The sequence below is a fragment of the Pongo abelii genome, chromosome 8, assembly GCF_028885655.2.
Source record: "Pongo abelii isolate AG06213 chromosome 8, NHGRI_mPonAbe1-v2.0_pri, whole genome shotgun sequence".
Classification (NCBI taxonomy): domain Eukaryota; kingdom Metazoa; phylum Chordata; class Mammalia; order Primates; family Hominidae; genus Pongo; species Pongo abelii.
This window is the reverse complement of record NC_071993.2, coordinates 102,219,532-102,242,407: the sequence shown is the minus strand read 5'-3', so window position 1 is coordinate 102,242,407 and position 22,876 is coordinate 102,219,532. Positions and strand designations below refer to the sequence as shown.

At 45.8% G+C, this 22,876-nt stretch overlaps 1 protein-coding gene across 1 annotated transcript in view; it reads left to right on the top strand.

Annotated features, from left to right (window-relative positions):
* Positions 1-14,132: 14,132 nt before the first annotated feature.
* Positions 14,133-22,876, top strand: part of PDLIM1 (PDZ and LIM domain 1) — a 53,611-nt gene continuing 44,867 nt past the window's right edge. Inside the window, exon 1 of the mRNA XM_002821013.6 lies at positions 14,133-14,410. Coding sequence (XP_002821059.2) covers positions 14,315-14,410 — 96 coding nt within the window. The 5' untranslated portion in view covers positions 14,133-14,314. The remainder of the gene's footprint in view (positions 14,411-22,876) is intronic.

The window sequence follows — 22,876 nt, the reverse complement described above, 5'->3', positions numbered from 1 at the left end:
TTGTATAATGAACATCCTTTTCCATACTCTTGACACTTTGAATGGCTACTTTTTTTCCAGATAAATTCCTAGAGTGGAATTGCTAGATCAAAGAGTATGTTGTATTTAAGAATTTCGACACCTACATTTTTGTCATCTGACTGTTGACAGGACCTGTCGGTTCTTCCTTGAAAATTATCTTGGGATTGTCCTTCCTCTCTGTCTCTGATAATCATCACCTTACACCCTCCCTCAACTGATAGCATTGCCTGAAATCTCTTCTTCTATGATAAAATGCTTCCTACTCACAAAATAGTTGTGGATTTAGAGGTGCCCTTGTCACCTTCAGTTTGGGAGTCCAATTACAGGTGAACAAGACTTTAGTATTTTTGAAAAGTTTCCAGAGAATTGAAGAGGGGGTCCTGAACACAGGGCATCGGGAGTCAAGGAAGGCAGCTGTGGTAAAGGGGGCGTGCTTAGCAAATTATGGGAGAAAAAGGCCAGATGGGACCAAGGAAAGAGGGGGAATCAAGGAAGAGAGAGAAGCTTTCCAGAAGAGCTGCAAAAAGAAACGTGGCAGGTAGGAAGTTAAGCTTTAATCCACTGGGCATTGAAAGGTCAACCCAGGGCAGGGTCAGGCCAGAAAGGAGAGTAACAATAATGCCCCGTTTCCCTAACAACAATGAAGGGCCCTGTTTACAGCAGCCTTTCTATGACCCTGCTTAGAAGGTCTACACCCCTCTTTTTCAGTTAAGGAAAAACCTCTCTCATTTCTGCTCCTCCTCCAGCTCCTGCCTCATTTCTCTCGTTCCCTTTAAGGAAAAACACCTCAAAAAAGCTGTCGATGCTTGCTATCTCCAATTCTGGTCCTCTCATCCTCTCTTGAACCACTCTGTTTAGGATTTTGACCTCTTGTCTTAACAAAACCATTCTCTTAGGACCCTCAATGACCTTCCCAGTATTAAATCCCGTGCTTGACTTTCAGTTCTCAACTTCCTTGACTTTTCAGCAGCATTTAGGACACTTGACCTTTCCGGCTTCCTGCAGAGGCTTTCTTCACCTGCTTGCAGATGCACCCTCTCTAGGTTCTCCCTGCTCCTTCTCAGTGTCCTTTGTTAGTTCCTCCTCATTTCCCAGGCTCCACCCTTGGCCTCCACCTTTTTTCCTACGCCCTGGTGCCCTCATCCACTCTTGCATCTGAATATCCTCTATATGCTGATCTCTTGCCTGGACTCTCCCCTGGACTCCAGACTCATATACAACTGCCTGCTCTACATCTCCACTGAAATATCTCATGGGTGCCTGAAACTTAAATATATCCAAAACTAAATTCCTAAACTCAGCAGTGTCCCCAAAAGCTGCTGTTTCCCTTTTTCAATTAATGGCAATTCCATCCTGTAGCTGCTGTTCAGGCCAAAAAACATGACTCATCCTCAAACATCCCTCCTATACCTTACTTCCTATCCCTCAGCAGATGCTTTAAAATATAGCCAGGATCCAAGCGCTGCTACAAACTCCTCAACTCCCACCCTGGGCCCACGCCAGTCATCAGCTCTCGCTTGGACGATAACAACAGCTGGTTACTGCTCCCCTGCTTCTGCGGCTTGCCTCCTCCGTTTTCAACACAGCAATCAGCGTGCTGAAAACATAAGTCAGGCCATGTTCATCTTCTGCACAAAGCCCTCATGACCTTCCCTCCTACTCCTGGTGCCTCTCAAATGCCCACGAGGCGCTGCCCAGTCAGACTCTCTGTTATTTCTCTGACTTCATCTTCCCCACTCTTTCCCTCACTCCCTCAGCTCCAGCCCCACTGGCCATCTTGCGGGTGAACGCTCCAGGCTTGTTCCTGTCTTTGAGCTTATTATTTCCTGCACAAGGACTGCTCGTCCTCCAGATATCTCCATGGATTGCTCATTCATCTTGTTCAGTCTTTCCTCAAATCACTTTCCCAGAGAAGTCTTCTTTCATTACTCTTATTGTTGGCATTTGCTTTATTTTTGACCCTGCTTCCATAGAACATAACAGCATCTATTGTACCATATATATGTATACAGTTTTATACACACACACACACATATATATACACACACACATATATATAGAGAGAGAACTTTTTCTTTTTTTTTAAGAAAACATTTCATTTGAGCCAGGCATGGTGGCATGCACCTGCAGTCCTACCTGAGGCAGGAGGATCACTTGAGCCTAGGAGGTTGAGGCTGCAGCTGCAGTGAGCCAAGATTGTGCCAATGCACTCCAGCCTGGGTGACACAGCTAGACCCTGTCTCTAATAATTATATATAATAACATTATATATGTTTTATGTATTTTATATATATAATCGACCAAGTGCGGTGGCTCATGCCTGTAATCCCAGCACTTTGGGAGGCCGAGGCGGGTGGATCACCTGAGGTCAGGAGTTCGAGAGCAGCCTGATCAATATGGTGAAACCCTGTCTCTACTAAAATTACAAAAATTAGCCGGGTGTGGTGGTACGTGCCTGTAATCCCAGCTACTTGGGAGGCTGAGGCAGGAGAATCGCTTGAACCTGGGAGGTGGAGGTTGCAGTGAGCCAAGACTGTACCACTGCACTCCAGCCTGGGCAACAGAGAAAGACTCGGTATCAAAAAAATATATATATATATGTATATTTATATATTTATAATATATATATATTTTATATATGTATATATATGCCCAGACTATTTATTTATTATCTGTATGGATTGTGGATTTTTATTTTCTCCAATGGGTTATAATTCCTTTCATAACTGTATTACATAATGTATATAATATATTATATTGTATATATAACATATATTATATATAATGCATATTATATAAATATATAAAAATATATACTATATAATACATAAAATATATATTATATATTATATACTTAATATATATTATATATATAAAAATATATCATGGTTGCAAAATGATATTTTTGAAACTCCTGCACTTCCCCTACATTTATCAGTTGGCATTTATAGTTCTACTGTAAGCAAGAACCCTTGCTTCCCACCCATCCAACCATCCAACCACCCACTCATGCATCCATCCATTTATTTATTCATTTATATTTTTTGAGACAGAGTCTTGCCCTGTCACCCAGGCTGGAGTGCAGTGGCATGATCTTGGCTCACTACAACCTCCGCCTCAGAGGTTCAAGTAATTCTCCTGCCTCATCCTCCCAAGTAGCTGGGACTACAGGTGCTTACCACCACACCTGGCTAATTTTTTGTATTTTTAGTAGAGATGGGGTTTCATCATGTTAGCCAGGATGGTCTTGATCTCCTGACCTCGTGATTCACCTGCTTCGGCCTCCCAAAGTGCTGGGATTACAGTCGTAAGCCACTGTGCCTGGCCTATTTATTTATTATCTGTATGGATTGTGGATTTTTATTTTCTCCAGTGGGTTATAATTCCTTTCATAATTATATATATGTATATAAATAATGGGCTGGGCGCAGTGTCTATGAGGCAGTTGGATCACTTGAGGTCAGGGGTTCGATACCAGCCTGGCCAACATGACAAAACCTTATCTCTACTAAAAATACAAAAATTAGCCAGGCGTTGTGGTGTACACCTGTAGGTCCCAGCTACTTGGGAGGCTGAGGCATGAGAATTGCTTGAACCTGGGAGGTGGAGGTTTCAGTAAGCCAAGATTGTACCATTGCACTCCAGCCTGGGAGAGAGTGAGACTCTGCCACAAAAAAATAAAAAATAATAAAAAACATTTTGTTTGGGAATAAATTCAAGACTACAGAAAAGTTACAAGAATAAGGACAGTACAAAGAGCATCCATATGTCCTTTACCCAGATGCATAAAGCATCCATATGTCCTTTACCCCCTTTTGTTAACATTTTATCCCATTTACTTCATTTACTCCCTACGTCCGTCCTGACCTCAACACACACACTCACATACACAAACATTTTTCTGAACCATTTAAGAATAAATTATACATATTGTGGCGCTTTGTCTCTAAATACTTCAGTGTGAATTTCCTAAGGATAGAGATATTATCTTACATAACCACAGTCCAGTTATCAACCAGTAAATTTAACATTGATACAATACTTTTATCTAATCCACCATCTGTTTCCAGTTTCATCAATTGATCCAATAATGTCTTTTTTTTTTTTTTGAGATGGAGTCTTGCTCTGTCACCTAGGCTGGAGTGCAGATGGGAGATCTCAGCTCACTGCAACCTCCATCTCCCAGGTTCAAGCAATTTTCCTGCCTCAGCCTCCTGAGTAGCCGGGATTACAGCCCCTGCTACCACGCCTGACCAATTTTTGTATTTTCAGTACAGACAGGGTTTCACCATGTTGGCCAGGCTGGTCTCAAACTCCTGACCTCAGGCAATGCTTGGCACGATTTCTGCTCATTGCTGCCTCAACCTCCTAGGCTCAAGTGATCCTCCCACCTCAGCCTCCTGAGTAGCTGGGACTACAGGTGTGTGCCACCACATCCAGCTCATTTTTGTATTTTTAGTGGAGACAGGGTTTTGCCATGTTGGTCAGGCTGGCCTTGAACTCCTGGGCTCAAGTGATCCGCCTGCCTTGGCCTCCCAAAGTGCTGGGATCACAGGCTTAAGCCACTGTGCCCGGCCTATTCTCCTTTAATCTGAAATGTAGCTACAGCCTTTCTTTGTCTTAGGACATTGCCTTTTTGAAGACTAGTCCACCCACACTCAGTTTTATTAATAGGGGGTTGTCTGATGTTTCCCTATGATTAGATTCAGGTTATGCATTCCTTCCTGGAAGGTAACGTATGAGGTGTGTCCTTATCAAAGTATCATATCTGGGTTACACGATGTTCTTCTGCCCCTCACTGGGGATGTTAATTTTGATCTCCTGGTAAGGTATTGTTGGAATTTGCCATGTATCATAACATAGTCCATGCTATGGTTTGAATGTGTCCCCTCCCAAATTCAGGTGTTGAAACTTAACAGCCAGTGTGATAGTATTAAGAGATGGGGCCTTTAATAAGTGATTAGGTTATGAGGAGCCTTCCCTCATGAATGAGATTAAGGCCCTTATAAAAGAGGCTTCACACAGAGTGTGGTTCTCTTGGCCTTCTGCCATGTAGGGACATAGTGTTTCTCCCCCTCAGCCTTCAGAACTGTGAGAAAATAAATTTCTCTTCTTTATAAATTACCTAGTCTCAGGTATTGTGCTATAGCAGTACAAACAGACTAAGACAGAAAGAATGTTGTGTCCCCCCTCAAAGTTCATATGTTGAAATCTAACCTCCAAAGTGGGCCTTTGGGAGATGATTAGATCATAAAGGCTCCATCCTTTTTTTTTTTTGAGACGGAGTCTCGCTCTGTCGCCCAGGCTGGAGTGCAGTGACGTGATCTTGGCTCACTGCAACCTCCATTTCCCGGGTTCAAGCGATTCTCCTGCCTCAGCCTCCTGAGCTGGGATTACAGGTGTGCACCACCATGCCCAGCTAATTTTTGGATTTTTAGTAGAGATGGGTTTTCACCATGTTGGTCAGGTTGGTCTCGAACTCCTGACCTCATGATCCGCCTGCCTCAGCCTCCCAAAGTGGTGGAATTACAGGTGTGAGCCACCACGCCTGGCAGCTCCATCCTTATAATGGAATTAGTGCCCCTGTAAAAGAGGCCCAAGGGAGCTTGTTTGCCTCTTCCACCATTTGAGGACACGGCAAGAAGATGCTATGTATGAGAAAGTGGACCCTTACATGATAATCCCCTAGTGCCTTGATCTTGGACTTCTCAGCCTCCAGAACTGTGAAAAATAAATTTCTTTTGTTTATAAGCTAAACAGTCTATGGTATTTTTGTTACAGCAGCCCCAACAGACTAAGACACATCATTGTTGTTTTTTCCTTTGCATCAGATAAGCAATCTGTAGGGAGACATCTAAGACCATACAAGAATCCAGCTCATCATCAAACTCTCACCCTAGATTTTGCATCCAGTGATGATTCTTGCCTAAATAATCTTTACTACTATGGTTTCAAAATGATGTTTTTGAAACTCCTGCACTCCCTCTACATTTATTAGTTGGCATATTAGTTCTACTGTAATCAAGAACCCTCACTTTTCACTCATCCATCCATCCATTCATCAATTTATTATCTGTGTGGACTTGTGGATTCTTATTTTCTCTAATGGGTTATAATTTCTTCTTGTTCTTATTATTATTTGAGATGGAGTCTCGCTCTGTTGCCCAGGCTGGAGTGCAGTGGCATGATTTCGGCTCACCGCAACCTCTGCTGACCGGGGTTCAAGCAATTCTCCTGCCTCAGCTTCTCAAGTAGCTGGGATTACAGGCACGCGCCACGATGCCTGGCTAATTTTTGAATTTTTGGTAGAGACAGGGTTTCACCATGTTGGCCAGGCTGCTCTCAAACTCCTGACCTCAGGTGATCTGCCTGCCTTGGCCTCCCAAAGTGCTGGGATTACAGGTGTGAGCCACCGCGCCCAGCCAATTCTTTATTATTTTAGTGCTCAAATTGCTGTGCATGTCACCAGTGGGAGCCCCCTGAAGTAGGCTTCTGTGTCCTTTTAACATGCCCCCATCACTTTTTACTTTTCTAAGTTCTTTTTCACTTTATGCATAATAAGCTATTCCAGGCTCATCTTATACCTATCCTGCCACAGCTACCTATTCTGGAATTTATCTGAGGGGTCATGGTGCCTTTTCATTTAGAAACCAAGGTATGGGTACTGGGTATGTATATTGCTCTGGAGTATTTTTGCTTTTAGGCCTTTGGGGCAGAAAAACATACGCATGCAAATACACATACCTATACATATGTATATTCATGTACACACTTACATAAACACATACACACCTACATAAACATACATATACAAAACATACCATATAGTTTACTTATTTATTTTATTGTTTGCCCTTTACACTAAAATGTAAGCTCCACAAGAGAGGACATTTTTGTCAGTTTTGTTTGCTGTTGATTTTCTAATACATAGAACAGTGTATAGCCAATGGAAAGCATTCAATAAAGAGGTGTTGACTAAAAGACAATAAAGAAATACCTCTGGTAGTCTAAAGGACTTGTCAAATCCTCATAGCTGACAAACAGAAGAGCTCTTTTTTTTAAACCATGCTTTGAAGACTCCAAACAGGAGCTAAATTTGGCTAGGATAGTATTAATAGATACCTTCATTGTGATTTTCCCACCTTTATTGTTTTTTCTGTCCTCTTCTATCTCCAGACTTCTGTCATTTGTATCTCTTCTCTTTCTACCCTCTGGGATTCATAACTTCAGGTGGTCAGCGGTAGGAGTTGAAGGCAGAGGCTAGGTGGGCAGGCCTGGGGGTAGAAGAAGAGGACCCCAGGCCCACATTACCCAGCAGTGATGGCTGAGCTCCAGCCTGCTATGTGCCCTAATGTGAAGATCGGAGGAGGGGGGAAACAGTGGTGGTACCTGGAGTCAGCATGGCCACTGCACTGGTCTCCTGCTGTGCTCTCACCTAGCAGCAGCCCTGATGCTACCCAAGGAATAACACTGGAAGCAGTGTTGGAGGTAACTGGAGAGAAGGTGGACCCAGAGGAGGTGGGTGGGGACCCAGCAGAGAGGAAGTCACCCTCTAGGAGCCTTGGTGTCATGGAAACTGGCCCTGCCATTCTATCTGTCCTCAAATGCTATAAATAGTCGGCTTCAGTATCAGCTATGGCCAGACCAGGCCAGCAGCACAGGCAAACCCTGAGAGGAAATGGATTGGTGGGGGAGGATGGAGTTATAGAGACAGAGTGTATGGGTGGAATGAGAGGGGCTGACGGGAAGCCTTTGCCTGTCCCTACGGCATCCACTTCAGATCACTGACATTCAAAGCCCTCCCCAGCAAAATTTCCAACCTGCATATCATCAATAACATTATTCCACCAGGCCATCCTGCTTCCTTCCCACTACCTTGTTCATTCTGTCCCTGCTGCCTGTATGGCCTTTCTGCCTCCATAGTTGCTTGTACTTTAAAAGTAGGTTTCAAATTCCACTTCTTCCGTGGAGGAAACTGAAAAAGCCATTCCTGAAAGGATCTAGTCTAGTTCCTAGATGGTGACACTTGGGCTGTGGGCATCCCTGTTAGTATAGGAGGAAGATTTAGCCCTTTGGATCTCCATGAATTGTGGACCTAAAGGGTCTCCTGGGGTCCTAGGAACCTCTGAATAACCTTCTGCCCTGTTACAAGGCCCTTCACATCCAAGAGCTCTTCCTTTGCCTCTCTAGCCCTTTTCCTGCCTCCTTTGCCCTGTTCCTTGGTTACTGAGTGATTATAGGGAAGTCTCTTAGTCTCTCTGGACCTGTTGCAGGCTGAATTCCCTGGTCCCAGAGACAGTTTATCATGCAGGATGTTAATTAAAGAAGGTCCTCAGGCTCAACACCTGTGGAAGAAAGCAGGGAGGGGGATGGATTGGGCAGAGGAAGAAGAGCTGCCATGTTGGCCTGACAGCCTTCACTGATCCCATGGGGAGCTCTGGAGTCAAAATGTCCCATCAGAGTTGTCCCATGTTAGGCCCAAATGGCCAGTCTTTCACCCCCACCTAGATGATGTGTGACCCTGTGCAGGTAGCCTAGGGAAGGTGTGCTTTTGGGAAAAGCTGCTCTGTGGTAGACATAGTCCCTAAAATAACTAAATGCTGAAGGGTGTCCACCTCCTGGCACCTGGGACAGGTCCTTTCATGAAGGGGGTTCTGGATGGTGCCTCAGTGCCTCAGCCTTCTCCTTTGTGAAAAGCGCATGATGACACTTCACTGGACTCTTGTTCCGATATAGATCTATATGTATATACATACATATATGGTCTCGCTCTATAGTCCAAGCTGGAGTGCAGTGGCACAGTAACTGCTCACTGCAGCCTCAACCTCCTGGGCTCAAGCAATCCCCCTACCTCAGACTCCCGAGTAGCCCTGACGACAGTCATGTGCCACCACACCCAGCTACTTTTGTATTTTTTGTAGAAACAGGGTCTTGCTATGTTGTGCAGGCTGGTCTCGAACTCTAGAGCTCAAGCGATCCTCTTGCCTCGGCCTCCCGAAGTGCTGGGATTACAGGTGTAAGCCACCGTGCCTGGCCTAATTCATTAATACTAATATATTACATTGTCTTTCTGTTTTAATTTTTCAATATAAGCATTTAATATGAGCCACCCTATCTATTACCCTGTTTTGGAATTTCTTCTTCTCCTTTTGATATTCAAGGATGCTTGAGACATTATCGCCCAAGTTTCTCTCTGCTTTTGAGAACACCAGTGCCATCTGTACAGGTGGAATGGGAACCAGGAGGCAGGTGGGTGACATAGCTGTGGTCCTTGGGCTCACCCCTCAGTTCTTTGTCTACTAGGCACTTGGCAGGCCTCAGATCTGGCAGTTCATCTGCTCACACCTCACCAGCCCTGAGGGAACGCCAGCCAGTTCTGTGCCCAGGTAGGTGTCTTTATATCCAGACGCCCACGGAGCATGCTTTGTGCAACTGGAATCCGAGAGGCACCCAATCCCCAGTGGACACTTCAAGATTTCCGGAGCTGGAGCAGGAAGCAGGAGAAAAGGACTGGGAGCTCAATTCCCTGCCCAGTCGCTAGCGCCGCCGGGAGAACCACTCCCCGCCGGGTCTCGCATGCAGCCAGCTGCCTGGAGCGGCGCCGCGACGAGTTGCGCGTGGGGCTCCATCAAAGACGCGCACATCCTGGGAGGGGGGTGACACAGGATAGCACTGGGCGGGTAAAGATGTTTTTGTTTTGCGAGACTATGAGCCTGAGTTTCGGTTCTTTTCACAGCAAAGAGAAGCAAGTTGCTTGTTTGATCAGGGCGCCCGCGGCAGGCAGTTGCACGTTTGCAGACGTGAGAACCGGTGCGCGATCTGCGCTGAGCCGCCGTGAAACCAGAGCTTCCGGCGGTTCTTTGGTTGGCTGCGCAGAGCCTGGCCTCACTTAGATACCGGAGCGGACCTCCCAGTCAGGAGTCACAGGCTTTCGCTTGGTCCCAGCTAGAAGCCTAGCCCCACAGAGGGCTCTTGAGTTACCTGGGCAAGTTCAGGACTTGTTCTGCAGTCAACGAGACTTATTGTAAAGCTGAGCACAATCCTAGACTTACTGTCTTTAGGAAATGGGGCTGTTGTTCCAGGAAGTAGTCTCCACACAGTGGCTCTAAAAGGTCCTGGCAATTGCACCCTGGGTGTGGGAGTTGCCAGCTCTGCAGAGGCCAGGCTGGGGGAGACAGGGCATCAACCATTTCCCACCGAGGTCACATTGTAAAACTGGACTGAGAGCTGGAGAGACCACTGTCCCACCCCTTGCACTTCCCGCCCGCTTTGTTTCCTCTTCTCATTCTCCCTGCTTGCCCTAGAACACCCAGATGTTGAATTTAGGCTGTTTAGGTTAACAAACTTTCATGGAATGTGTTATTATAATAAAAATAAGGCAAACTGAAGTTCGGAGAGGTTGCTTAAGGCCATTCAACTAGCACTGGGCAGGAGTCGAGGGTCTGAGGGAACTGGAAAGCATGAATAAATAAGTAATGGTGTTTAAGGTAAGAGAAGATTGTTTATGTTTTGGGGTGAGGGCCGTCAATCTGTTTCTGGGTATTTTCTGAGTATGTATTCTGTGTGGCCAGTTCAGAGCTAGCTGGCTGGGGGAGAGAAGAGGAGATAAAAAAGATAAATGGAGGCTGGGCGCGGTGGCTCATGCTGTAATTCCAGCACTTTGGGAGGCCGAGGTGGGTGGATCACTTGAGGTCAGGAGTTCGAGACCAGCCTGGCCAACATGGTGAAACCCCATCTCTACTAAAAAGACAAAAATTAGCCAGGCGTGGTGGCAGGTGCCTGTAATCCCAGCTACTTGGAAGGCTGAGGCAGGAGAATCGCTTGAACCTGGGAGGCAGAGGTTGCGGTGAGTGGAGATCGTGCCACTGCACTCCAGCCTGGGAAATAGAGTGAGACTCTGTCTCAAAAAAAAAAAAAGGATAAATGATCAGGTCTCTATCCTGAGAAAGACTAGCATTTAGTCTCCATCCAAGGAGCTGGGACCATTTTGATGTTTATTATGAAAATTTTATATCATCATTAGAGGCAATTATTAAAAAAAATTCTCATTCTGTCTGCCAGTAGTTTTCCTACTTTCTCTTAATTTCAATAGGTAGATAAGCTTTTATTTTTTAACATGGTATACAAATAATTTTGTTGCACTCTTTTTACATATTTTGAAAACACGTTTCCTTTTCTCTTCACAGTCTTCATGGTTATTTTCATGCTGCATACTCTTCCCTCTTACGGCCATACCATATTTAGCCACTTTTCTGTTACTGGTTGATTCCAATTTTTTGTCATTATAAATAATGCAGCTATAAATATCTGTATACATATAGCATTTTTCTTTTTAAAAATTATGTCCTTGGAATTGTTGCCCAGAAAGTGGATGACTGGGTTAAAGGGCTGACTGTTTTTATAGCTCTTGCTATGTAGAGCCAGACTACAACCCAGGACATTTAAAAACAAAGCAACTGAGGACTCAAGTCTCAGAGACATTTTGCTAACACATTAGCGCATTATGTCTGTATAGACTATTGTATGGAACAAACACTTATTGACACCTACTGTGATTGAGGTCCATGCTAGCAGGGTGCTTGGAATGAATGAAAGGCAGTCTCTGCCCTCAGAAGCACAGAAGCTGTGGCTTTTCAACCCTTTTCTCCTTCTAGGACAGAAAATATTCAAGATGGTTACACATCTAGGGACAGATTCAGAATTCGGTGATTCCTGTAAATTCTGCAGGGACTTGAAACACAGTCATGCTTTCTAATCAACAGAATCTTGAACAAAGAGAATGTATTTTTGGTGTTCATAAAGCAGGTGGCTGGTTACTGGCTATAACACCATTCCTTTTTTTCAGGTTCAGGAAAGAATATCAGGATGCAAGAGGTTGAGAGGGATATATAATCATGTAACTCCACTTTCATTTCCTTTTTTTTTTTTTAGACTGAGTTTCGCTCTTGTTGCACAGGCTGGAGTGCAATGGCACGATCTCGGCTCACCACAACCTCCACCTCCCAGGTTCAAGTGATTCTCCTGCCTCAGCCTCCTGAGCAGCTGGGATTACAGGCATGCGCCACCATGCCCGGTTGATTTTTGGTATTTTCAGTAGAGATGGGTTTCTCTATGTTGGTCAGGCTGGTCTCAAACTCCAGACCTCAGGTGATCCGCCTGCCTCGGCCTCCCAAAGTGTTGGGATTACAGGTGTGAGCCACTGTGCCCGGCCCTCCACTTTGATTTCTAAAAGCAAACAAACTATTCCCAAACATAGGCATGTGTGCTGTCACACAATTGGACAAGCAAGATAATCTTTTTATGTGTAAATCTGTGCACAGGGCTCCTCAGTAGGTAGGCCAGGATCACAGGGAGACAGAGCTGTGCAGTGAACAGACTCATTGAGCATGGGCTCTATGCCAAGCACTGTGCTGGGCCTGGGTATCAGGATGAATGGGTGCCAAGAAAACTGCGAAGAAACTGGGCCCAGAGAGGGTAAGTGGTCTTGAGGATGGCCAATGTGTTACATACATTAAGTACTATGTGCCAGGCACTATTCTAGGCACTGGGACACAGCAGTGATCTAAACAGATAAAAACCCCTGTCCTTATGGAATTAATGCTTAAGAGTGGGGTGGAACAAATAAATATGCAAAATATAGAGAATGCCAGATGGTGATACATACAAAGGAAAAAAATAAGGCAGGGGAAGGTAATAGAGCATTCTAGAGAGGATATCTTAAATGATGCTCAGAGATGACCTCAGAAAATGACATTTGCATTTTTTTTATTTTTTAGTTTTTTGAGATAGGGTCTCACTCTGTCACCCAGGCTGGAGTACAGTTGCACAACCACAGCTCACTGCAGCCTTGACCTCTCCGGCTCAAGCCATCCTCCCACCTCAGTCTCCCTAGTAGCTGAGACAGGTGTGCGCCACCAACCCGGCTAATTTTTATTTTTTAAAATTTTTTAGTAGAGACAGGGTCTTGCCATGTTGCTGGGGCTGGTCTAGAATTCCTGGGCTCAACTGATCCTCCTGCCTCAGCCTCCCAAAGTGCCGGGATTTCAGGCGTGAGCCACGTGTCCAGCCCCTAGAAAATGACAGAGAGTGGTGGGGATGTCTGGGAGAAGAGCAATGCAGACAGGGCCCTGAGGCAAGGCCCTGAGTACAGGAGCAAGGAGCACAGCCTGGCAGACTGGGGGGGGGGCAGGTGAGGAAAGGACAGGAGGAGTTGGGGTCGGAGAGGGAGTTGGGGCCATTCTAGGGGTGGCCTTGTAGGCATTGTAAGGATCTGGGTTTTCACCGGTGGTGAGGTGGGGACGCCATGGACAGCATGAGACATGGTCTGGTCCGGCTTGGAGAATGCACTTTAACGGGAGGGCGTCAGGGAGCCTGGCTAGGAAGCTGGTGGGAGGCTGGGAATCCAGGTCTCCGGACTCAGCTCTTTTTTTGCATTTACTTGGCCCTTGGCCCGCCCCAAACTTGAGGTTTGAACTGTTGAGGTCAGAACCTACCACGAACTCCAGCCTGGAGGAAAGATTTCTAGGAAGGCCTTGAAGTTCAGTTATAACCTGTGTGATGGTCTCATTAGCATTTTAAAAGTTCCAGGACAGGGTTCTGTAGCACTGGGCCCGGGCAGTGGTCCAGATGCTGACGAGTGGTGTAGCCTCGGGCAAGTCTTCTCACCTACTGAGCAGACTCAGTTACTTCATCTGTAAAGTGGGACTAAACGTCCCAGTTGCCTCAGCATCAAATGAGATCATTCGAAAGCACCTTTTAAACATCATTACCAATTACAAAAAGCAAATGGGAAGTCGGCGCTGACCTCAGAGGGCTGACTTGGCACAGCACTTCAAATTTCTAGTTTTACAAAGCACGAGGCGCGAGTTTGTCTCGCTGTCGGGACCTGCTTCCCTCTCACCTAGCACCCGCCCCGGGCCCGAGAGCCGCGGTGCGGCCGTGCGTACAGGAGGGAGGGAGGCGGTGTGGGGTCCCGGGCAGAGCTGCTGAGAGCCCCGGCCCCGCATCTGACTCGCGCTCTCTCGGCGGGACTCCGGGCCGGGGCCCCTAGGCCGGCGCGCAGGGCGGCGAGCGGCTGCGGGCGGGAGGACGGGCGGGGCGGCGGGCGGCGACGCGGCCTGGGCGGAGCCGCCCCCGCCCTGGCCCTCGCGGTTGCCCTGCCCCCGCCAACCCCAGGCTCCCCGGGCCCGCGCCGCGCCGCTCTTTCTCCGACAGCCGCCGGGGGTGCCCTGCAAGCTGTGCCTCGCGTCCTGCCCGTCTGTCCCCGCGGGTCGTCGCCCGCCACAGCCGCGCCATGACCACCCAGCAGATAGTCCTCCAGGGCCCGGGGCCGTGGGGCTTCCGCCTCGTGGGCGGCAAGGACTTCGAGCAGCCTCTCGCCATTTCCCGGGTAAGAGCAGCTGGGACGTGCGTGAAAGCGGGGCGCTATGGGAGGTGATGTGCGGAGACTGGGGCCCCGCGGGCGCGGTCGGGGACGGAGTCGGGACCGCAGCCGGGCGCGTCCAGGTGCGCTGTTAGTTGAGCGCTCTCCGCGCGCCCGGCCCCCACCGCTCCCCGCCGCTCCCCGCCGCTCCCCGCCGCCCCTTCGCGGAGGCTGCGCTCCCGGGCTGGCCGGCCCGCCGCGGGCGCGCTCCGTGTCCGCCAGAAAAAAAGAAGGCAGTTTTCGTTCTTTGGCCCCGGAAGCGCGGCGGAGCGGGTGTTAGTTCTTTGTCAACCAGCGAGGGGACGAGGGTCCTCGCAGATCCCGCGCGCTGGGAGATGGCACTTCTCCCTTCTTCCCAAATCGCTGTGCAGCCGAACGCAACAGGAAAGACCTGGAAAGTGAGGTGGGGTGGGTGGGAAGTTTACTGGGATGGGGAGTAAGTGGGATTAACCTAAAAAAAACAACCGAAACACGCTCTTTGGACTTGACCCACGGCCGAGGTTCGCCCCTCGAGTGCCTTTTGGAGAATGTGCTGGATTTGGGAAATAAACACAACAAACAAACTCAAATAAACCCTTTTGGTCATTCTTCTCCCCTCTGCAGAACGTGGCCCCGCCGTCATTCTTCCTAGCATTCCCAGATTATCTCTTTCCCCTCCCCGCACCAGCTCTTTTTTCTCAGGGCATGAGTAGATACTGGGATGGGGTTTCCACCTGGGGTGGGGTGGTGGTGCTTGAAATCTTAGAGGGGCTTCGGATCTTTAGAAGGACTCACGTTGAATCAGGGGCCACCAGAACCGATGCCCCCCTAATAAAGTGAAACCCCCAGGGAGACCCAGACTCAGTGTTCAGATGTCTGGGCTTTGGCCATTTAATCTGGCCAAACACAGGTTGATGTCCCACTGAGAGATGTCACGTTCATTCCTTGGGCACCAAGAAGAGACTCAAGAAGTACCTCGAATGAGGAAAGAGAGAAAAAAAAGTCCCCTTTCTCCCCACCCATGGCCACTCCTTGCCTGTAGGCGGCACATTCCATTCTTGGGCCCATCTGCCTGCTGAAGCTGCCCTTCAGCTTGTCTCCCAGACCTTCTAAACATCCTTCTTTTTACTTGGGGTTGGGGGAAGGGTGGAGAAGAAAGGGAAATATCCTTAAGGATCCTTTTGACTCAAGCCCCTGCCTCCAGCAGCTGAAGGAATTTCGTGGGAGGTGCAGGAGAAGAATTGGTGGCCTCCTCTTGACTTGTCTGCCAGCCACAGTCCTACCCATGCTTCTTTCCGGGTTGGCCTGGCCCAGTGAGGAGGTCTTCTCTATCTCACCCCCCTAAAAGAGTAGGCGGGCCAGTTTTTGGGCCTTATCTTCCACCTGTTTGCCTCGTCCCACAGAGACCTCTGATTATTCTCAAAGGTACACACTGCCTTTCCAGCCACCAGCCTAATTCCTCAAGCGCAGGAACTATGCCTTCCCCAGAATCGTCCCCGAGCTTGGTGCAGACCTGTACCTGGCCGGGCTGGGTAAATCCTTGCAGGCTTATTAATAAATGCTTGTCCAGGGAGGACATTGTGTCTGCACATTTCAACTCGCTTACCTCATAGTCCATTTGTCCCTGTTCTTTGTGTCTATAATTAACCTGTCAGCCCTCTCCACTTCTGATATTTATATATGACATGAAACCCTTTTTTAAGTAGTGGAGGATGTATTGGCAATCTGTTAAAAGGGCGGTTACTGCCTTTCACTTTAGCTGCTTTTAAAAGTCTTAATGCATGAGTGAATGATGGAATGGGGTGGAAAACACCACACTGTGAATTCATTGGTTTTTACCTTCATATATTCACTCATTTATTATTTATATTATTTATTTATGGCGTGTGCACGTGTTTAATGAGCACGTATCATATTCCAGAAACTGTGCAAACGCCTCAGAAATGAGAGGGCACAGCTCCATTCTCAAGGTGTTCATGGTCTAGTGAGGGAAGCTAATCTTTATAATGCCCTTGGCAGGTGCTTTAATTGAAAAGTGAAAGTGACTCAGAAGAGGTAACATTTTCATGCTGACAGTAATTTATTTGTTTCTCTTCAGCTTCTTATTAATACATGGAAAAATTGTGAGCCTGTTTACCTCATGGGAATGGGAAAGTCATTGTCATAAAGGGACCCTGGCGTGGCCATCTGAGATCTGGTGCTGGTCCAGTGTCTTCTTGCTTGAGCTGTACCTGGGGTGAATCTTCCACTGTCTGAGGCTACTTAAAAAAAAAAAAAACCTCTGCAGTGGGGATAGCACCAGCCCTTGGCTGTGAGTTAAGGTATGTGAGAGTGCTCTGTAAATAGTGATAGTGAGGAAATGTGAGCATTGACAAAGAGCTGTACACACTTTCTGGTTGGTAGGTATGCTACATTATTTATCATCCTGGGCAATTTGCTGGTATGGTTTTGTATATGATAGACTTTGAGTCTCCACACTAAAGCAAACCATAAAATTAGGCTGGGAGAGGAGTGCCTTTTATTTAAATAACCATGTTTGCTTTCTCTTGCATGAATTATTGTGGTATTGGCTCCAGTCTTTTGCTAAACTGCTAAAGCTTCTTAATATAATGCTAATCTTATGTACTTGCAATTTTTTTATTTTTAACTTATTTTTTATTGTGAAATAAAAAATCATAAAATACAAATGCACAGCAAATGATTATAAAGCAAGCATCTGTATAATCACTACCCAAGTCAAGAAATAGAATATTGCAGCACCCAAAAGTTCCCTAAATGTAACACTATCCTGACCTATGGTAATCCCTTCTTTGCTTTTCTTCATAGTTTTACCACCTAAATTAGGATCCCAAATACCATAGCTTAATTTTGCCTGTTCTGAACAGACTCATACAGAACGTGTGTGTGTGTGTGTGTGTGTGTGTGTGTGTGTGTGTGAACAGCTTCTTTAGCTCCTTAATGTTTTCATCTAGTATTGTTATCAACTTAAAATTTCAACCCAGGTTTCCAACTTTAAGTGGACATAGGCTAGCTTTCTTCTTCTACCCACATTCTCTTTTAGTGCTCTTGCCTTGTGTTCCCTGATGATCCAGCCACACATTTGCCACTGTTCTCTAATATTTTTTTCTGTCAGTTCCTGCTTCAAATCAACACTTGCCCATTTCCTTGAGGTATTTTTTTAATTAAAAAAATTTTCCATGTTAATTTCTCATTCCCTGTAGTTACTTTCAAGGGAAGCCTTCAGAGAAATACCCAGGCCAACATTGCAACTCAGTTTATGTTGACTGTTTTTCTCTCCCAGCAACTGATAAAAGACAGGAAAGGGTGAGGCCAAGATCAAGGGATGCCCTTAGTTGGAGGAGTTGCTCATTTGTCTCTGGAGTCCTGGGGAACCCTTTGCTAAGAGCTGAGCGGTTTTGTGGCAAATGCTTATGCTTTTTCTCAAGTATCCCAAGGGATGCTTAATAATGGATACTGTGGCCAGAGGGTCATTTCTGATTTTTAAGAGTGGTATTTCCGGATTCAGATAGATTTTACATCATGTTGTAAAGATTGAAAGAGAAGGGTTTGTCTGTCAGATTATGAAAAGCAGGAAATGTCCAAAAAGGGTCATTATGTTTTAATGGCCATTGTGCTGCATGCCCTTGGTCTGTGAAATTGATACCTGGGAAATATTAGCGACTTCCGGAGACTTAAGGAGAGAGGGGGAAGAGGACAAACCAAAGAGAATGACGTGTAAGTGAATGCCTGAGCCCATACTACATTATCACCCTCTGACCAGATACTCTCCCCTCCCTAAACTCCTGATGCCAACCTTGCTGGTTTGTTTGAGGAGGCAAGAGGGAAGAACAATGGCTTTAGGGTATTGCAGCCAGGTAGATTACTGAGAGGAGAATGTCATCTAAGCATCTGGGTCATATTCTCCTAGGCTGACCAGGACTGGGAAAAGCACCAAGGAATTGCTGTGTACTGGGATCAGGATAGGACTGGCACATTCTTAGGCCATGCCTTACTCTTGCTTCACAGAGGAGAGGAAAACTAGCATTCTTTGCCTTTTGCAAAAAGGAAAGCTCAGGTGCTCACAGGTTAGGTAATTTGTTTGAATTTACATAATTTCTCACTGGCTGACTTACTACTCGACTTCCTTGTAAAGGATAGGGTAGAGACTGGAGCAAAAGTGGTTGTGTCAGAAAACTAATTTTTAAAGGATTATTTCGCTTCCAGTAGGTCTCAGAGGAAAGCCTGGGGGAAGCTTCCAGGACTATAATTGAGGGCCTGGTACAATGTCCAGGGCAGGGACTCAAGCTGAGCTCTAGTCCAGAGCACCTCGGTGGGTGATCCTGGGAAAATCATATGTCTTCTCTTGGGTTCAGTTCCCTGTAAAGATAAAATCAAATAATATTCCCTGTAAAGATAAAATAAAATAATAAGCAAGCAAACCCAGAGGTTTTCATACCCTTTGAATATGAGAGCTACTTTTTTTTTTTTTTTTTTTTTTTTTGAGACAGGGTGTTGCTGTGTCGCCCAGGCTAGAGTTCAGTGGCATGATCTCAGCTCACTGCAACCTCCACCCCCTGGGTTCAAGCGATTCTTGTGCCTCAGCCTCCTGAGTAGCTGGGATCACAGCCATGAGCCACCACACATGGCTAATTTTTGTATTTTTAGTAGAGATGGGGTTTCGCCATGTTGGCCAGGCTGGTCTCAAACTCCTGGCCTCAAGTGACCTGCCCACCTTAGCCTCTCAAAGTGCTGGGATTACAGGCATGAGCCAAGAGCCCACTTTTTTATTGTTAGAGTGTCCTAGTCTCTCATGGCATTGGTTGTACCTTCAATCATAAGTTGATTTAGAAAACACTATGAATTCAGGAATGTTTCAGATGTATTTGTCTTCTGTTAATCACGGCAGCATCCTTTTACATTTGAAAGATTTGTGTGAGAAATATTTATTTGATCTGCTTGCAGTAATAACCATAGTTAAAACATATATAGGACTTTTAATATGCCAGGCACCATTCTAAGACCATAATATATTCAGTGATCTTCACACGTACTTTGTGAGGTAGGATTAAGATCCCCATTTTACAGATGAGGGAACTGAGGCATGGAGACATTAAGTACACTGCCTGCATCATATAGCAGTGAGTGGTAGAGCTGGAGTTTGGCTGGGGAGTCCGGCTTCCAAGCCTGTAGTCTTAATCTCTATGCCATAGTAATATATTAATAGCAGCTAATATTTTTTGAGTGCCTGCTCTGTGCTAAGCATGCACTTACATTATCTTCTTTTGTATTCCCCACAACCCATGACAGAGGGACACAGAACACAAAGTCAGACAATTGCAGAGCTGGGAAGTGAAGCCAGGCAGACTCACTTCCAGGCCAGATTTAACCACTATATTCTGCCTCCTAATAAGCCATAACTGTCAATATTTCATTGCTAACGGTGTTAACCCAGCACACAGCTCTGAAAAGTGCTAAGGGTGGTGCAGGCTTCAACATGAGGGATAAGACACTCCTGGGCTCCACACCCTGGAGCCTCTCATTCCCCTGAGGTTGGTTGGGGTGGCTCTCCAGTTGCCTCGTGGCCTCAGCTCAGAGCACCTCAGAAAGTAGCACCTCCCTTTCCCTGTCCCTCCTGAAAAACTGGAAGTCATGGTCCCACCTGGGAGAATTTACAGTCCAGTTATGAGGTTCCATGCCCATTTGGACAGTGAAGAACAGAAGAGCAGAGGAGTGGAAGGAGTGGCTAGAGAAAGACCTGCTTGTTGGGGATAGGAGGGCATTTGGGAATGGTTCTTGTGGTAGGTGAGGATGACCAGGCAGTGAACAGTTCTATCTTGTGGTAGCCAAGCTAAGTCCAAAACTGAATATACCCATGAAACCTAAGACAAAAAAGGTAATTCCTCTATGGCTGTTAGCACCCTGTGTGATTATTGATACTCTTGTTAGACACATCCTGGGCAAATTGGGCTGCTCATCTGTGGCTGAGTTCTGTGGTGCACTTTCCCATATGTAGTACACTGTCTCCTTGGTAAATGCCATAAATACTAAAAATGATTTTCTGAAGAACACAGCGGTCTTGTAGGAGGCCAGATTCCTGACTGAACACTGAGGGACTAATTTTTATAGACATGACCATTCATATCAAGTAAGACAATAAGAACATAGACCTATCTGACCTAATTTAGGTAAAGATATTGAACATGCATACAGAGGCTGGGCTCGGTGGCTCACGCCTGTAATCCCAGCACTTTGGGAGGCCAAGGTGGGTGAATCACCTGAGGTCAGGAGTTTGAGACCAGCCTGGCCAACATGGTGAAACCCCATCTGTACTAAAAATTCAAAAATTAGCCGGGCGTGGTGGCAGGCACCTGTAGTCCCAGCTACTCAAGAGCCTGAGGCAGGAGAATTGCTCGAACTTGGGAGGCGGAGGTTGCAGTGAGCTGAAATCACGCCACTGCACTCCAGCCTGGGCAGCAGGAGCGAAACTCCATCTAAAAAAAAAAAATGCATACAGATAGATTAAATGTGGTTGATGCAGCAAATAGTTTGCACCCATTTCTTTAAAAAAAATATAAAAAATACTTATGCTTCTGAAGCTGAGCATACCCATACCATATAACCCAACAGTTCTCCTAGTTAAATAGTCAATAGAAACTGGGTCCACATGAGTGCTAAAGGACAAGTTTGAGAATTTTCCAAGCAACACTATTCATAATAGCCCCAAATTTGAAACGATTCACATGTCTAACAGCAATAGAATAGGTAAGTAGTGGGTATAATTATATGATATAAAATATCACAGCAACAAGAATGAAGAAATTACAACTATGCACAGTGACATGGAGGAGACACACACACACACACACACACACTGAGGGAAAAAAGCCATACCTAAGAGTAAAGAGTAAATACTATGTGATTCCAGTTACATAAAATTAGACAGAATTAATCTACAGTGTTAGCAGTCAGGATCATGGCAGACCTTTGCCAGAAGGTCAGTGACAGAAAGCGGGCACAGGGAGGTTTAGCAGTTCAGGTAATGTTCTGTTTCTTTATCTCATGCTGTTTCCTTGGGCGTGCTCTGTATGAGAATTCAATCAGCTGCATAGTTACCATTTGTGCTGTATACATGTCATCCTTCAGTAAAGGTTACATAGAAGCCCGTGTAATTGTTTAAAAGATCGGACAATATAAACCTACAGAAAGCATAAGGTAAAAGGCTTCCCCAGTCTTACTTTACAGAGGTAAACACAGTGAATAGCTGGCTGTAAACCTTTCCAGACTTTTTCCATACACGTAGCATTTCTAAAACCAAATTACTATATCTCAGTGAACTATTTGGACTTCATTGCTTTGTGCTTTCTGCCTTATTTTTACTGTAACAAATCAAGAATGAAAGACATCTTAATGTCAAGGGAAAAATACATTTTTGATAATCTGCTAGATCTAGTTCAAACCTTGTCTTGTCCATTTACTAGCTTGTATGTTCTTGGACAGGTTAACCCTTGAAAATTCAGTGTCCTCATTTGCAATGTGGGAATAATAGCACTTGTCTTCAAAGGTTGTGGTGAGGATTAAGATGATACATAGAGAGAGCCTAGTGGTACTATTAAACAAATATTAATGGTAGCTACTATATATTGAGTGTTTATTATGTGCCAGGCATTGTTCTGAACTCTTTACAAATGCAGTCTCATTTAACCCTTCCAACAACCTGATGAGGTTGATGCATTATAAATTTCATTTGATAAATGAAGATACTGAGTCAGAGAGAGTAATTCCCTCAAGGTTTAGTGAGTGTTTAGGCTTTGGGTTATGGATGGTAGCTGTTGGAGCTATTTAAAAGCACGTAGGTTTCGTAGGAGCTTGTTTGGAAACTTTTGAGGAACTCGATGACTTCTTGACGGAGTCTAGCTCTGTCGCCTGGGCTGGAGTGCCGTGGCATGATCTCAGCTCATTGCAACCTCCACCTCCTGGGTTCAAGTGATCCTCCCACCTCAGCCTCCCAAGTAGCTGGGATTCCAAGCATGCGCCATCACACCTGGCTAATTTTTGTATTTTTAGTAGAGATGGGGTTTCACCATGTTGGTGAACAGGTTGGCCTTGAACTCCTGACTTTAAGTGATCTGCCCATCTCGGCCTTCCAAAGTGCTGGGATTACCGGCATGAGCCACCACGCCTGGCCTCGATGACTTCTTAAGAATTTAGTCAGGGTATTCTGTTTGGCTACCTGTTTTATTATATTCCTATCTGAGAAATGGTGGTCGGTCTTTCAGACTAAGAGAGCAGCACGTCTCTTTGAACTGTCACCCCTTAGCACTAATAACTTCTTTTTGCACCATGCACAGTGTGAAGCTGGATTAAGGTGCAACTTATCTACAAGCACCTACCCTATTTTATTGCCTCATTTCCCTGAGAAAATGGTTATAGACTAACCAAGAACATTTTAAAACA